Raw genomic sequence first — 15,192 nt, 5'->3', positions numbered from 1 at the left:
ATACATGTGGTTCACAGTGACACAGAGATGGACAGAATTTTCGGACATCTTCGAGGAGAAGTTGGGTTGTTGTAAGGGACCACCCGTGAAACTTCACAAAAAAGAGGCCGCTATACCACGCTTTTTCAAAGCTCGACCAGTGCCCTATGCGCCTCGGGAAAAAGTGTCTGCAGAAATCGACCGCCAAGTACAGGAAGGAGTGTTGGCACCAGTGAGAGTTTCCGAGTGGGCTACGCCCGTCGTGCCCGTACTGAAACGAAACGGTGATATTAGGCTCTGCGGCGACTTCAAGCTAACCGTGAATCCAGCGACACATCTGGAGCAGTACCCGTTGCCGAAAATTGAGGACATCTTCGCATCTCTGTACGGGGGCGAGGTGTTCACCAGTTTGGATTTACGTCACGCGTATAATCAACTTCCGCTGGACGATGAAGCACGAACAATGGCCGTGTTGAACACACACAAAGGGTTGTTTGCATACAACCGCCTCGCTTTCGGCATCGCATCGGCTCCAGCATTGTTCCAGCGCCGCCTCGAATCCGTTCTGCAAGGCCTCCTTCGCGTCAAGGTGTACTTGGACGACATCATTATTGCCGAAAAACAGAATGACGACTCCACTCTCCGGCAACTTGAATAAACAGCGCGAACGAAGACGAGCACAAAAGACAAGAAAATGGACGACACAGCGCTGACACAGCTCCGGCAAGTCTTCGAGCGGCTGCGCGAAAACGGACTGAAGCTGAACCGTGACAAATGCAGGTTCCGCGAGAAGGAACTTTGGTTCTTGGGCCACAAGATCGATGCAACTGGCCTACACCCCCCTGAGAATATGGAAGCCATCACCGCCGCACCAAGACCGGAGACTGTGAGCCAGCTAAAATCCTTTTTGGGATTGATCACATATTACGCCAAGTTTTTACCCAACCTTTCAACCACGCTGGTTCCACTCTACAGGCTGTTGGCTAAAGGAGCGCAATGGCAATGGAAGGCCGAACACGAGGAAGCCTTCCAGGCAGCCAAGCGCGCTATGGTAGAAGCGGAACTTCTCGTGCACTACGACCCCGGAAAGCCGTTGCGGCTTGAATGCGACGCTTCGCCATTGGGAGTCGGCGGTGCTGTCACACCGTATTGGAAACAGGGACTACCCCATATCGTTTCGTTCGAGAGAACTGACACCGGCTGAGCGGAATTATTCGCAGTTGGAGAAAGAAGCGTTGGCCTTGGTGTTCGGCGTCACCAAGTTTAGGGATTATTTGCTGGCGAAGCATTTTACTCTGGTGACGGATCACAAGCCACTGACAGGACTGTTCCACCCGAAGAGGCCGATTCCGCACATGGCCGCAGGAAGAATTCAGCGGTGGGCATTACTACTGTCGGCTTACCATTATGATCTCGAGTACCGCCCAGGACAGCTAAATGCTAACGACGACGCTCTCAGTCGCCTACCATTGCCGTGCTTGGGTGACCGAGGAAGCCAAGAGCCCATGGAATACGTGCTGTATACGCGGAGTCTAGATTCCAGGGCCCTTTACGCTAAGGAAATAGCAGAGCTAAGCCGCTCGGACGAGGCGCTTCGTCAGATCAGGGAGTGGATCTCACGCGGCTGGCCGCGTCACTTATTAGCAGCACAGCAACACCTGATGCCGTACTTTTCTCGCCGTAACGAGCTCACGGCCAGTCATGATCTGATTTACTGGGGCCATCGCGTAGTGTTGCCGGATGCGGCGCGACGATGCATGCTAAAGGAAATGCACGACAGTCACCCCGGTATCAGTGCCATGAAGCGCACAGCGCGAGCGTTGTTTTGGTATCCCGGAGTAGATAGGGACTTCCAAATGCTGGTTCATGGTTGCCCTCAATGTATACAATGCTGGCCTATGCCGGCTGCTGCAGTGCCGTCTCCATGGCCGGCTAGCAACAAACCATGGTACAGGTTGCATATGGATTTTGCGGGCCCCATCAATGGCTGGCAAGTTTTCGTTTTGGTTGATGCCGAGGCGAAGTGGATTGAGGCCATACCTTTGAAGACCATCACAGCGGAGACCACCATTCAGGTACTTCAAGGGATTTTCGCACGTTTTGGCCTACCACACTGCTTAGTATCGGATAACGGACCACAGTTTTCAAGTGCCACCATGTCCAGTTTCTTGAAAGAAAGCCACGTGAAGCACATAAGTACAGCCCCATACCATCCTCAGTCAAATGGTTTGGCGGAACGGGCCGTGCGGACAGTAAAAGAAGGGCTTCGAAAGAATCCGGCAGGCACGTTGCAAGAACGACTAATCAAGTTTTTATTCCGTTATAGCACGACACCGTTGGAAGGAGGAAAGTCGCCAGCGGAACTACTGTTGGGCTTCCGTCCCCGAACCCGGCTGACAGCTTCCCTCACAGACACCAAGGTGACAAGAAATGATGGCTCTGGCGAACCTGTGCCAGGAGGAGCAAAAGCACCGACACAGTTTCAACCAGGAAGGCATGTATGGTCGCGCCAGTTTCAGTCTGGTCGGAAGTGGGTGCCGGTGACGGTAGTGTCCACGACGGGAACACGTATGGTAACACTGCAAACACATGAGGGACAGCAGCGGCGCCACGTAGACCAACTCCGGCCACGACTCGACACAGGGGCGTCGCCTTGCAAGCCGAGCCAAGTCCGGACCCACGAAGAAGCTCAGCGTAGCTCCGAGCAGGTAGAAGCTGATCAAGGCCCGGAGGCACGGGAAATCAGCTCTGAAGCCGAAGACCAACAACCACCACGTCGTTCGACTCGCATACGGAAACCTCCAGATCGTCTCGCTTACTCCAGCTTAGGCGGAAGGGATGTAGCATCATCCAGCACGCGTGATGCAGTGTTATCAAGCACGCGTGCTGATGTATAGCATGAGCAGGATGGTTCACACGTGTCGCACTCTTGCTTATCAGCGCCAGTATTGTGACATTTGCTGTATCGTTATAAAGTCAGTGACGCGAAGCAATAAACATTCATTTTCTTTGTTCCACCCACCGGCTACGTTCCGTTACTTCACTTCGTGTTATGCCTGGATCCACTCATCCGGCGCATTAACAACAGTCCATACATACGCGGCTTCCCTCTGCCTGGCCAGGGCCAAATCAAGGTTTCGGCCTACGCCGACGACGTGTCGCTTTTCCTCAAGGACGAGGATAGCTACGCCGCTTTTTCGCGGCTGTTTCTCGAGTACAACGAGATATCGGGGGCCCTATTGCACAGAGGAAAAAGCAAGGCACTAAGGTTTGGCACCTTCACACCGAACCTTGCGGGCGAGGTGGAGTGGGTGCAGGGAGTGAAAGTCCTGGGAGTAGTATTACTCGCCAGCGGAGAAGTAGCCCGCGAAACCTTGACTAACCTCCGCACAAACGCTGAGAAAGGCCTCTCGGTAGCGTCAACTTTCCGCCTTTCAATGGCAGAGCGCTGCTATATAGTTAAGTCTACAATCCTAGCCGCATGTTTTTTTGGCGCCCGCGTCGCAAACCCACCGCGCACGTTTGCTCGCAGGCAAACCTCGGCCTGTGGCACTTTCATTTGGGCGGGCAAAACCGAACTTGTGTCACGAATGTTCATGCGCCTTCCACCGTACATGGGTGGGTTTAGTATACCTTGCATATGCACCATGTGCAATGTGCTCGCCTTGCAAGGAGTACGAGATCTTGTACGCAACCCAGTCTATCCCGGGAGAACACTCCTCACATACTTTCTGGGTACAGCGCGTATCGTGTTTTTTACACAACACATGGTTGGCCCTAGAGCCGAGCAGCCGCCGGCATTTTTCGTTAACGTGCGTCGCACACTGGCGTCGTTGACTGCAAGCGTGCCCGATCTGGATGTTGATGAAACCCCGCCCTCCAGGATGTGTGAAGCACTAACGGTCGCTAAGCTGACCCGCGAACAACTCCAGAAAACGAGACTGGCACGCTGGCGCCAACTGACCTCAGCTGCGCTTCCTGGGAGAACAAACTTTACATCTGCTACAATGTAAAGCTAGGTTGTTTCCCGTCTTGCTCTTTAGGGTCACATTGTGCTGTCGAGCCCGTTCATTGAAACACTGTCCCGTTTGTCCCACATATACTTTGCCACACGTCAAAGGTATCTCGTATACCACATTAGTGGTGCATTTTGTGAACACTGTTTGATGTTTGACAGTAGAGGCCTTTTTGACCCGCTTTCCTGACACCATCGGACATATGCTTGCCAGTTTGCAGGGGGCTGAAAAAACCAGCTGCACTCCGTGCCTGGAAGCCATTTTTTTTTCAAATTGTGCGAAAACCCATGCAGGTAAGGTATGACCTGCACAGGTTTGCTTCCAGTGTCACGCTTGTAGCAAATTTCACGAGAATTTCACGAGCCAGGGCAAAAAAAAAAATCGAAAGAGAAGTAATTGAGGCTTTTTACATACATCAGCGAAAAGACAACTGCGTTAGCACGCCTTCTGTTCTCCTCACCAGAAACGAACTAGCTTTTTTGGACGGTTTCGTTTAGATGCACATTGCAAAGTCCGCTCGCTTCCTTCAGTCGGTTTTATGATTGCTAATCTTAGCATTGGTTCTTATCCTTATTCATAATCTGTCAACCTGTGCAGTCATTCACACTCGCATGTGTTATGGACCCTGCTTTTTGTAAGAGCGACCTCCCCATGACTTGTTGTAGTGTTATCACTCGTCCACCACCGCATTTTGTTATTAGTTCACGCACCCTCATGCAACTCAGCGGCTATAAAAGACCGCCTGGTTTCCTTTTCTGTTGTTAAAGTTGGAAGTTGCGCCTCTTTCCTGTTCTGTGTTTCCTTCCTGTTTCGTCCTTTTTTTGCGTACGACATTCTTTCAAGAATAAAGCATCCTCTGGAGGTGAGGTGGCTTCCGAGCGCAAGCACAAAGATCCTGCATCGACGAAAACCCAAGTCCATGCCTCAACTACGACTACGACGACAACACCGACGACAACACCGACAACGACGACGACGACGCGGCCAGACTTGAAACTTTTACCGCTGCCCAGTGAAGTGACGTCGAAGTACGCCCACCGCAGCCTCAATACTCGACGAAGCCGAGATCGGACACCGAAGACAACGTGCAATACGAGAAGGCGAACTAGTCACCTTGAAGTTACGGTTGACGGTCACGCGGTTACTGCCTTGGTGAAACGGGAGCTAAATACTCAGTCTTGAGTGGCCCAATCGCTGTCCGACTCAGGAAGGTAACAACAACCTGGGATGGCCCGCTGATCCGCACCGCAGGTGGCAACCTGATTACGCCGTCAGGACGCTGCGCCGCGAGAGTTACTGTAAATGGGAGAACCTATGCGACAACCTTCCTGATCCTACAGCAATGCTCGCGAGACATGATTTTCGGAATGGACTTCCTGAACGAACATCGGGCGATCATCGACCTTCGATCTAAGTCGATCAAGCTTTCTCCGGATAAAGCCATACCTATTGTGGCGAGCGTGACTCATCACGTTGCCTTAAACATCCTCGACGAAGCATTGAGCGTGCAGTCCCGATCAAGTGTTCGCGCCTGCATAGGTACTGGAGACATCGAAAATACCGAAGGCGTCATCGAGGGGAACACCCAGTTTCTCCTGAATCGAGGATTGGGCGTCGCAAGGGGAGTCGCCGAAATCCGAAATGGTCAAGTCCAGGTGCTGCTAACCAACTTCACCGATGAATACCGGAATCTAAACAAAGGTACGAGGATTGCCTTTCTCGACAAGCTGCCAGACATCAGAGACATATTGTTACGCCCAGGGTTTATTGAGACCGGGACGGAGGACTGAAAGCAGCTGGGTCCGCTTGCCGAGCACGAGACACCACCAACCTCGTTCTCCTCATCTTCGGCTTAGTCAGCAGCGCCGACCATGTAGAATAATAATAGGTAGAATTGGCCTTTTCATGGGCGTCACACTTACCCCTACGCAGCCGAAGCCCGCTGGGCGAGTTAAGAAGCGCCGCGCGAATGGTAGGGCTTCAGCCGGGCAACGTGAGTGACTTCAGTTCGCGCTGAACGACGTCCGCTTGCCGTGAGACGAGCTACGCGGTAATTGAGCTCGCCAAATTGCTCAATAATGACATAGGGTCCATCGTAATGGCACAGCAGCTTCTGAGACAATCCTCGCTTTCTGATAGGCCGCCACAACAAGACCAAATCACCAGGCCTGTAAGTGACATGACGGCGACGGGCATCGTAGCGCGCTTGGGAAGCAAGAACACGAAGACGAGCAAGGCGTCGGGCTTCTTCGGCGAGACAGTGTCTCAGTGATGGAGGGATCTTCAGGAAGCTGCTCAGAAAATGGTAGGATGGTGTCCAGGGTGTAGCGTGGGGGTCGAGCATAGAGTAAAAAGAAGGGGCTGTAGCCAGTAGTCTCATGACGCCCGGTATTGAACGCGTACGTGATGAACGGCAGGACGCTGTCCCAATTCTTGTGCCTTGAATCAACATACATTGACAGCATGTTGGTGATCGTGCGGTTCGTGCGCTCAGTGAGTCCATTCGTCTGGGGATGGTAAGGCGAGGAATGGCGAAAATGCGATGCGCAGGAACGGAGAAGTTGCTCCACGACGTCAGCGGTGAACTGCCGACCACGGTCACTGATGATAACTTTTGGAGGTCCATGACGTAGAACTATGAATCGTAGCAGAAAAGAGGACACATGATGCGCTGTAGCTGCGGGCAGGGCTGCCGTTTCACAATAACGAGTAAGGTAATCGACACAAACCACTATCCAGCGGTTCCCATGATAGGATTTCGGAAACGGGCCAAGGAGATCTATGCCCACTTGCTCAAACGGTGCTGCAGACGGTGTCACAGGCTGAAGCTGACCAGATGCAAGGCTAGTAGGTCGCTTGTATCGTTGACACTGAGTGCAGCTGGCGACGTACCGCTCAGTCGTGGCCCGCATTTTCGGCCAATAGAAGCGTGCCTGAGTACGGTGCAGCGTCCGTGCTGAACCAAGATGTCCAGATGTAGGGTCATCGTGCATGGCTTGCAAAACAGAGTTGCACAGGCTCTTCGGGACTACCAGCAGGAAGCGGTGGCCCGTAGAAGAATAGTTTTTCTTCCACAGAAGACCATCCCGCACACAAAAGTGGCTGACATTGGAAGGATCTTCAGCTGCCGCAAGGAGAGACCGTAGGGTTAAATCTTTCTGCTGTTCCGCTTTGAACGTGGCGACATCAGGAAAAGCAGATGACACTGACACGACGCAGTGGTCCAAAGTAGCGATGGTAGGCTCAGACTCAGGAAGGGGCAGCCTCGAAAGACAGTCCGCGTCAGCGTGACGGCGACCACTCTTGTAGACGACCGTGTAATCGAACTCTTGTAGCCGGAGAGCCCACCGTGCAAGGCGCCCGCACGGGTCACGAAGGTTAACGAGCCAGCAGAAGGCATGATGGTCGGTGACGACGGTGAACGGTCGTCCGTACAGATAGGAACGGAAACGCTGCGTGGCGAAGTCGACAGCCAAGCATTCTTGCTCGGTGACTGTATAATTGCGCTCCGGCTTGCTGAGCGAGCGACTCGCATACGCAACAACGTGCTCTTTGTTGTCGCATCGCTGGACGAGAACAGCGCCGAGGCCAACACCGCTGGCGTCAGTATGAATCTCTGTGGGAGCGGAGGGATCGAAGTGGCGAAGTACAGGGTGGCATGTCAGGAGGAATTTTAGTTGGCGAAAGGCGGAGTCGCACTCAAGTGTCCACTCGAAAGCCACATCTTTGTGAAGTAGACCAGTCAAGGGGTAAGCTACGTCCACAAAACGACGAATAAAGCGGCGGAAGTAAGAGCATAAGCCCAAGAAGCTCCGCAGCTCTTTGACAGACCGCGGTGGCTTGAACGACTCGACAGCTGCAGTCTTGGCTGGATCAGGTCTGACGCCGTCTTTGTCAACGAGGTGTCCAAGCACTAACGCTTGACCCGCACCAAAGTGGCACTTTTTAGAGTTAAGCACAAGGCCAGCTTGGCGCAAACACTCCAGGACGAGAGCTAAACGGTCGTTGTGCTCACTGAACGTCTTTCCGAAAATTACAACGTCGTCGAGGTAGCACATGCATATTTCCCATTTCAAACCGCGGAGTATAGTGTCCTTAAATCTCTCGAAGGTGGCGGGCGCATTACAAAGGCCAAATGGCATCACATTAAATTCATAAAGGCCATCAGGCGTTATAAACGCTGTTTTTTCTTTGTCCGCGGGATGCATAGGGATTTGCCAATACCCCGACCCAAGATCAATAGAAGAGAAGTAGGAGGCTGAAAATAGGCAGTCGATGGCATCGTCGATTCGAGGTAGGGGGTATACGTCTTTTCTCGTGACGGCATTCAGACGACGGTAATCCACGCAAAAACGCCACGACCCATCCTTCTTCCGAACAAGAATTACTGGAGCAGCCCAGGGACTCGACGACTCTTGTATAACACCTTTAGTTAAAATCTCCTTCACTTGCTCATTGATCAGCTTACGTTCAGACGGGGCCACTCGGTAGGGCTTTTGCCGGATCGGATGTGAGGCGCCAGTGTCAATCCTGTGAAGGGTCCGAGACGAGGGGATGGAAGGTGGGCCACCGGGCTGTGAAAAGTCAAACATGGTGGAGTGTTGCAGAAGAATGGCCAAGAGATCACGGCGCTCATGCGTCGAGAGCGAGTTGTCAATCATGCTGAGTAGCTTGGGCTCGTCACAAAACTCTGGCGCTTCCGCGTGCAAGGCGTCGGTAACCAAGGCAACAGACACTTGTGAGGCGTGGCTGCACGACGCAAGCTTCTGGCCTTCAGGCAAAACTACCGCTTCTGTAGAACAATTCACTGCCCATAATTCAGTGCGACCGTTGGTGACGGAAACCATGGCATGAGGAACCAAAATATTCTTCTTCATGCAGGTAACATGGTTCGGTTCCACAGTCGCATCAAACACGTCGACAGTGGTATCGGGGCAGGAAACCGGTACGCATACGGCCGAAGAAGGAGGCACGACAGTATCTCGGGTAACAACGAGCACACCCTCTCCACTGCAAGAGCCTTCCACAAGGCCAGTGGTAAAACATTTGCCGACGCTGAGCTCACCGGTGCGACAATCGACGTTGGCGCCACACATCTGCAAAAAGTCGAGCCCAAGAATGACGTCGTGCGTCGATCGGGCGAGCACCGCCACTTCCGTGCTGAACACTTCACCACTCAAAGAAACCTTAACAGTACACACTCCGATTGCAGGCAACGGTTCGCCACTCACACCACAAAACTGGACATTTTTGTCCCACCGAAACAAAACTTTGCGTCCAAGGAGAGACTTAAATGTAGCGCTCATAACGGAAACAGTAGCACCGGTATCCACTAAAGCCATTACAGGTACACCATCCACTAGCACATTCACTTTGTTCCGCAACATAACTACAGGCAGGGGTATCACTTCCGGCGGCAGACTTCCAGCGACCTCACCCCCATCGGTCGCGCCGACTAGTTTTCCGGCGGAGGCGCAGAGGAGCGGCGTCGGGGTGATGGAGATCGACGAATGCGGGAAGCTGGAGGTGGAGTCACGCTTCTATCCGATGCCGGGGAACTATTCCGCATTTGTGCAGGCCATCGGTTCTCGACATCAGGCGGGTAAGACGGGCGCCGAGAAGGTACAGGTTGGTAATCTTGCCGCGGAGGATAGCCTGAGGAGCCGTAACGCGATGGTTGGCGGCGGGGACAAAATCGTGAGATGTGACCGGGCTGACCGCAGCGGTAACACACAAGAGAGGGACCAGGAGCACGTTGAGGCGGCAAGTAGTCTTCGTGCCTAGTATTGGGCCAAATGTTCTCGTCGTATGTGGCCGGCGGATGTTGGTAAAAGCGGGGCCGGTGTTCTGGAGGCGATCGCGGTCGCAGCTGTCGGGGCACCCGGTGGTCCTCAAAGTCCGCTGCGTTAACTGCGGCTGGCGAAGGAGGGCGCGTGGGATACTCAGGGCGAAGCTCTGAAGAATTCCGAGTGAGTTCCAGCGACCTGGCCAACTCTTCGCGCACGATCTGGCGGATCGTGGAAGCCAGATCACACGATGATGTTGTGTCTACGGCTGCCACCGTTGTCACTCCGGCTAAACGTCCGAATTTCGGTATGATGCGACGCATCTTCAATGTCTCAAATGTGCGGCAGTGCTGGATGACGTCAGACACAGAATCTAGACTTGCTTTGCCGATAAGAAAATTGTAAATGTCTTCTGCAAACCCTTTAAGTAGGTGACCAACTTTATCTTCTTCTGTCATGCCAGGAGAGACGACCTTGCATAACTTTATAATTTCTTCAATGTACTTTGTATAGGTCTCTCCGGGAAGCTGAGTCCTTTGCGCAAGCGCTTGTTCAGCCCGCTTCTTCTTCGTGACAGAGTCGCCGAAACACTTCTTTAGCTCCTCTACAAAGCGGTCCCATGTCGTAAATGAATCCTCGTGGTTGTCGTACCACGTTAGGGCCGTGTCGGTCAGGGAAGAGACGACGTTGGCAAGTCGGGCAGAAGAGTTCCACTTATTGTAGCGGCTCACCCGTTGGTAGTGGGTAAGCCATTCATCCACGTCCTCGCTGGTTGAGCCTGCGAACGGCCGTGGCTCCCGGAAATGCTGCCATGAACTGCTGGGCACAGACCTCGGAGCGTCGCCGTCCAGGGACATCATGAGCACAGAAGGTGGCAGACCAACAATGCGACGACTCCGGCGAGGTTGCAGCAGAGGATCCGTCTTCGGGGAACCAGTATACCCGGCACCTTCCACCAAGATGTTACGCCCAGGGTTTATTGAGACCGGGACGGAGGACTGAAAGCAGCTGGGTCCGCTTGCCGAGCACGAGACACCACCAACCTCGTTCTCCTCATCTTCGGCTTAGTCAGCAGCGCCGACCATGTAGAATAATAATAGGTAGAATTGGCCTTTTCATGGGCGTCACAATATTTTCCCTCTGCGACCAACCCGCATAACCATCAGACCAAGGCCATCAAACCATGTTCGACATCAACCCGGCTTTACCCCGGAGCAGAGAAGACCAAATACGCAGTCTTCTTCAAAAGTACAGCGACTGCCTCTCATCAGCATCGAATGTGCGACGAACCCGGCTTGCCAATCACCGCATTGTAACAGACGAACACGCTCGACCACTGCGGCAGAGCCCCTACCGCGTATCGCAGATAGAACTCCAAGCTATCCGCAGGCAAGTAGAGGAAATGCTACGTGACGACGTCATACAGCCATCAAGGAGCCCATGGGCAGCACCTGTTGTCCTAGTGAAAAAGAAAGACGGCACCGTTCTCTTCTGCGTCGATTACCGCCGCCTGAACAGCATTACGAAGAGGGATGTCTACCCCCTCCCTGCATCGACGACACATTGGATCGGCTATGCAACGCTAAGTACTTCTCATCGATGGACCTGACGAGCGGCTACAGGCAAATTGTGGTCGACGAAAGAGATCGCGAGAACACTGCGTTCATCACACCAGACGGACTCTTCGAGTTCAAGGTGATGCCATTCGGCCTCTGCTCTGCCCCAGCTACGTTCCAGCGAGTAATGGATACGGTGCTCGCAGGCTTGAAGTGGCAAATTTGTCTAGTCTACTTAGATAACGTTGTTGTCTTCGCCTCAAGCTTTGAAGACCATCTCAGAAGGCTTCAGATAGTGCTGGAAACAATCAAGTCTTCAGGAGTAACACTGAAGCCAGAGAAGTGCCATTTCGCGTACGAGGAGCTGCTGTTCCTTGGTCACGTCGTAAGCAAGGATGGAGTTTGCCCAGACCCACAGAAGACGGCAGCGATCACAGAGTTTCCACAGCCTAGTGACAAGAAAGCTATACGCAGATTCCTTGGATTGTGCGCTTATTACCGACGATTCGTGAAGAACTTTTCGCGCATCGCTGAACCATTGACCCAACTTACCAAGGCTGACGTGCCTTTTAAATGGGAAATGCCGCAAGCGGGAGCTTTCAAAGAGCGGAAGCGCCGCTTACAATCCCCTCCTGTGCTCGGGCACTTTCATGAAAACGCCGAAACCGAAATCCATACCGATCCAAGCAGTGTGGGCTTCGGAGCGGTCCTCGTTCAGAAAAATGGAAGACAGGAGAAAGTTATCGCGTACGCTAGCCGTTCACTGTCGAAAGCCGAGGCCAACTATTCGACCACCGAGAAAGATTGTCTCCCCATTATTTGGGCCACGTCGAAATTTCGCCCCTACCTGTACGGACGACCGTTCAAGGTTGTGAACGATCACCATGCTCTGTGCTGGCTAGCCAATTTGAAAGATCCCTCCGGCCGCCTTGCTCGTCGGAGCCTGCGCCTTCAAGAATTCGACATAACTGTAGTCTACAAATCTGGCCGCAAGCATTCCGACGCAGATTGCTTGTCGCGAGCCCCCGTCGAAGCAGCACCCGAAGAGGAAGACGACGACGCTTTCTTAGGGCCGGTAAGCGCCAGCTGTTCCGCGCAGCAGCAGCGTTCGGATCCTGAGTTGCAAAGCCTAGTTGATTATCTGAAAGGGAAGACCGCATCGTCTCCACGAGGGTTCAAGCGCCAACTGTCCTCCTTCGTATTTCACAATAATGTCCTCCTGAAGAATAACTTCGCGCCCAACTGCACAGTGCATCTTCTTGTCGTGGCCAAAAATCTCAGGCAAGAAATTATGCAGGCATGTCATGATGAGCCGACTGCAGGGCATTTCGGGATTGCTCGCACGTTGCACCGCATCTAGGAGAAGTACTATTGGCCGCGGCTAGCTACCGATTTCCCATTACGTGAAAACGTGCCGTGAGTGTCAGCGACGCAAAACGCCTCCGACTAGGCCAGCCGGACTCCTCAACCCCATACCACCGCCAAATAAGCCCTTTAAGCAAATGGAGATGGACCTCCTCGGCCCCTTTCCATCTTCATCATCAGGTAACAAGTGGATCATCGTGGCCACCGACTACATGACCCGCTACGCCGAAGCAAAAGCGTTGCCTAGTGGTACCGCAACAGAAGTCGCAAAATTTTTTGTCGAACAAATTGTCCAGCGACACGGCGAACCCGAAGTGCTCATCACAGACAGAGGAACGGCGTTTGCAGCGGAGCTAACGCAAGCTACTTTCAACTACAGACATACAAGCCATCGAAGGACAACTGTCTATCATGCGCAAACCAACGGATTCTCAGAGCGACTAATAAATAACAAATAATAAATACTTTATTTACTCCAAAGAAACAATACAAGACGCGGACGCGCCAAAGCCTCAATTCGGCTTGTAGGGCGCCGTCCCGCAGCAGCAACAACCTCTGTTAGCAAATCAATTCTTTGCTTTGTGTAGATTAAAACATATGCACTAGAGCTGTTCAAGCTCGGCAATAGCATCCCGTAACTGTCTGCGAGTGTTCAAGTTGAAAACATTATCAGGCATCTCAATGAATATACATGGGATATAATATGACCTCATAGACATGCCAAAATCAGTTCGCACTGCAGGGACAATATATCGAGAAACTTTTCTTAATAGGATTGGTTTAACGTTTTGGAACAGAAATTCAGAGTTCCAGAAATATCTGAGTACAGTGATTTGTTTGAACACAATGTCAAAGGAAGGCAGACCTGAAGAAAGGAATACACTTTGCTGTTTATGGGGTATTGAATAGATGACACTCTTAGCCATATTCTTGAGAAAACGGTTTATCCTATTTTTCAATTTTGCGGAACAGTTGAAGAAACAGCACATGCCATATCTCAGCAGAGAATATCCCACAGACTGTGCAATTAAACGTCTTATGGCAAATGGCAGGTAGGCCCTTAGAGCATAGAGCAAGCATGCGACGCCTCTAAGCTTCTTACTGAGGTGTGCCATGTGCGCGTTCCAGGATAAATCACTGTCAAAGTAAATGCCAAGGTATTTCACGGACGGAACACATGTAATGGGGTAGCAGGAACATGCAGTGCAACTGGAGCTGTGCACAAAAACCACAGCGTTTTTCGGGATTGGCTTGTGTGCATTTCTAAAGCACACTAGATGAGTTTTTTGGGGGTTTATATCAATCAGGTTACATTGAAACTAATCATATAGATTAGTAGCGTCCTGTTGAAGTTGACGGAGTGCGCAAGAAAAATCTGTATTGGATGAGATGAGGAGGGTGTCATCTGCATATTGATAAATCTGTGATGAAGTTATAATGCTGGGGAGGTCATTAACATAGAGATTAAATAACAGGGGTGATAAGATGGATCCCTGGGGAACACCACTATATAAGTCTATAATTCTGCTTTGCACAGATCCAAGTTCCACCATTTGAGATCGCTGAGACACAATTTCTTAGTAACATTTGAAAAGGACCACGAAAACCATAGCAAAACAACTTTTCACAGAGAATATCATGGTGAACAGTATTAAATGCCTTCCTGACATCAAGAAAGAGACCAAATGCCACTTCATTTTTATAAAAACTAGAATGAATGGAATCCGACAACTTTTTTAATAACGTTTGGGTAGCAGAACCAGCAACAAATTCGTATTGATGTGTGCTAAGCACAATATGCCTCAGCAAAGATGCTGACATTGCACATAAGACGTGTTTTTCTAAAATTTGTGATATACACGACACTATAGATATTGGGCGATAATTCGAGATATTACTTCTTTTGCCACCCTTGTAAAGTGGTGTAACACGCGCTTGTTTAAGAGAGCATGGTAAGAAGCCACTTTCAATCATATCATTTAGCATCAAAAGTAGGACACACTTCAAGCTTTGGAAGTTTCTGGAAAGGTCGCTGATAAATATTCCATCAATTCCAGCTGATTTGTTATGCCGTAGACTGGCGATTATGCTGAAAAGATCTGGCTCTGTTATGTGTGGAAGAAATGCTGAGTCAATCACAGAAGAAGGAAGTACCGGCGAACGTGATGTGTCACGGGCAATGCGCTGATCTTTAGAAAAAAAGTTATTAAAATAATTTGCCAAAGCGGATGTCAAGTGACCAAAACTATGCTCTATTGCGTCCTTGACCGGTCTACGCTGACGCCCACGTAGTTCGTTCACGATAGCCTAAGTTTTGGCCACGTCATGGTGGCAATTGCGAAACTGGCTAGCATAGTAACGCCTTTTAGAGGACCGAAGAAGAGCGGTTACTTTGTTCCTATCAGCCCGAAATTCATTTCATAAGTTAGCATTTTTTGGTGAAGCGCGGCATTTTGACCACAGCGCTTCTTTGCATCTAATGGCTGCGAG

The 15,192-nt window shown here is 51.4% G+C and overlaps 2 protein-coding genes across 2 annotated transcripts; one reads left to right on the top strand and one right to left on the bottom strand.

Moving 5' to 3' along the window:
- The first annotated feature begins 442 nt into the window (after positions 1–442).
- LOC149345485 (uncharacterized) lies at positions 443–2,876 on the top strand. Its single transcript, XM_089586090.1, has 4 exons — positions 443–618; positions 697–865; positions 1,539–1,666; positions 2,306–2,876. Exons 1-4 carry the CDS (start codon positions 443–445, stop codon positions 2,874–2,876), a joined length of 1,044 nt encoding a protein of 347 aa, XP_089442216.1.
- A 1,693-nt stretch (positions 2,877–4,569) lies between these two features.
- LOC149345484 (uncharacterized) lies at positions 4,570–10,904 on the bottom strand. The gene is made up of 2 exons (XM_089586089.1): positions 9,877–10,904; positions 4,570–4,584 (listed from the first exon to the last, which is right to left on the bottom strand). Exons 1-2 carry the CDS (start codon positions 10,639–10,641, stop codon positions 4,570–4,572), a joined length of 780 nt encoding a protein of 259 aa, XP_089442215.1. The 5' UTR covers positions 10,642–10,904.
- Between the last annotated feature and the right edge of the window lie 4,288 nt (positions 10,905–15,192).

The sequence above is a fragment of the Amblyomma mixtum genome, chromosome 4 (genome assembly GCF_055824585.1).
Source record: "Amblyomma mixtum isolate Tamu chromosome 4, ASM5582458v1, whole genome shotgun sequence".
In the NCBI taxonomy this organism is placed as follows: Eukaryota; Metazoa; Arthropoda; class Arachnida; order Ixodida; family Ixodidae; genus Amblyomma; species Amblyomma mixtum.
The sequence above is the reverse complement of the archived record's forward strand: the minus strand, read 5'-3'. Positions and strand labels throughout refer to the sequence as shown.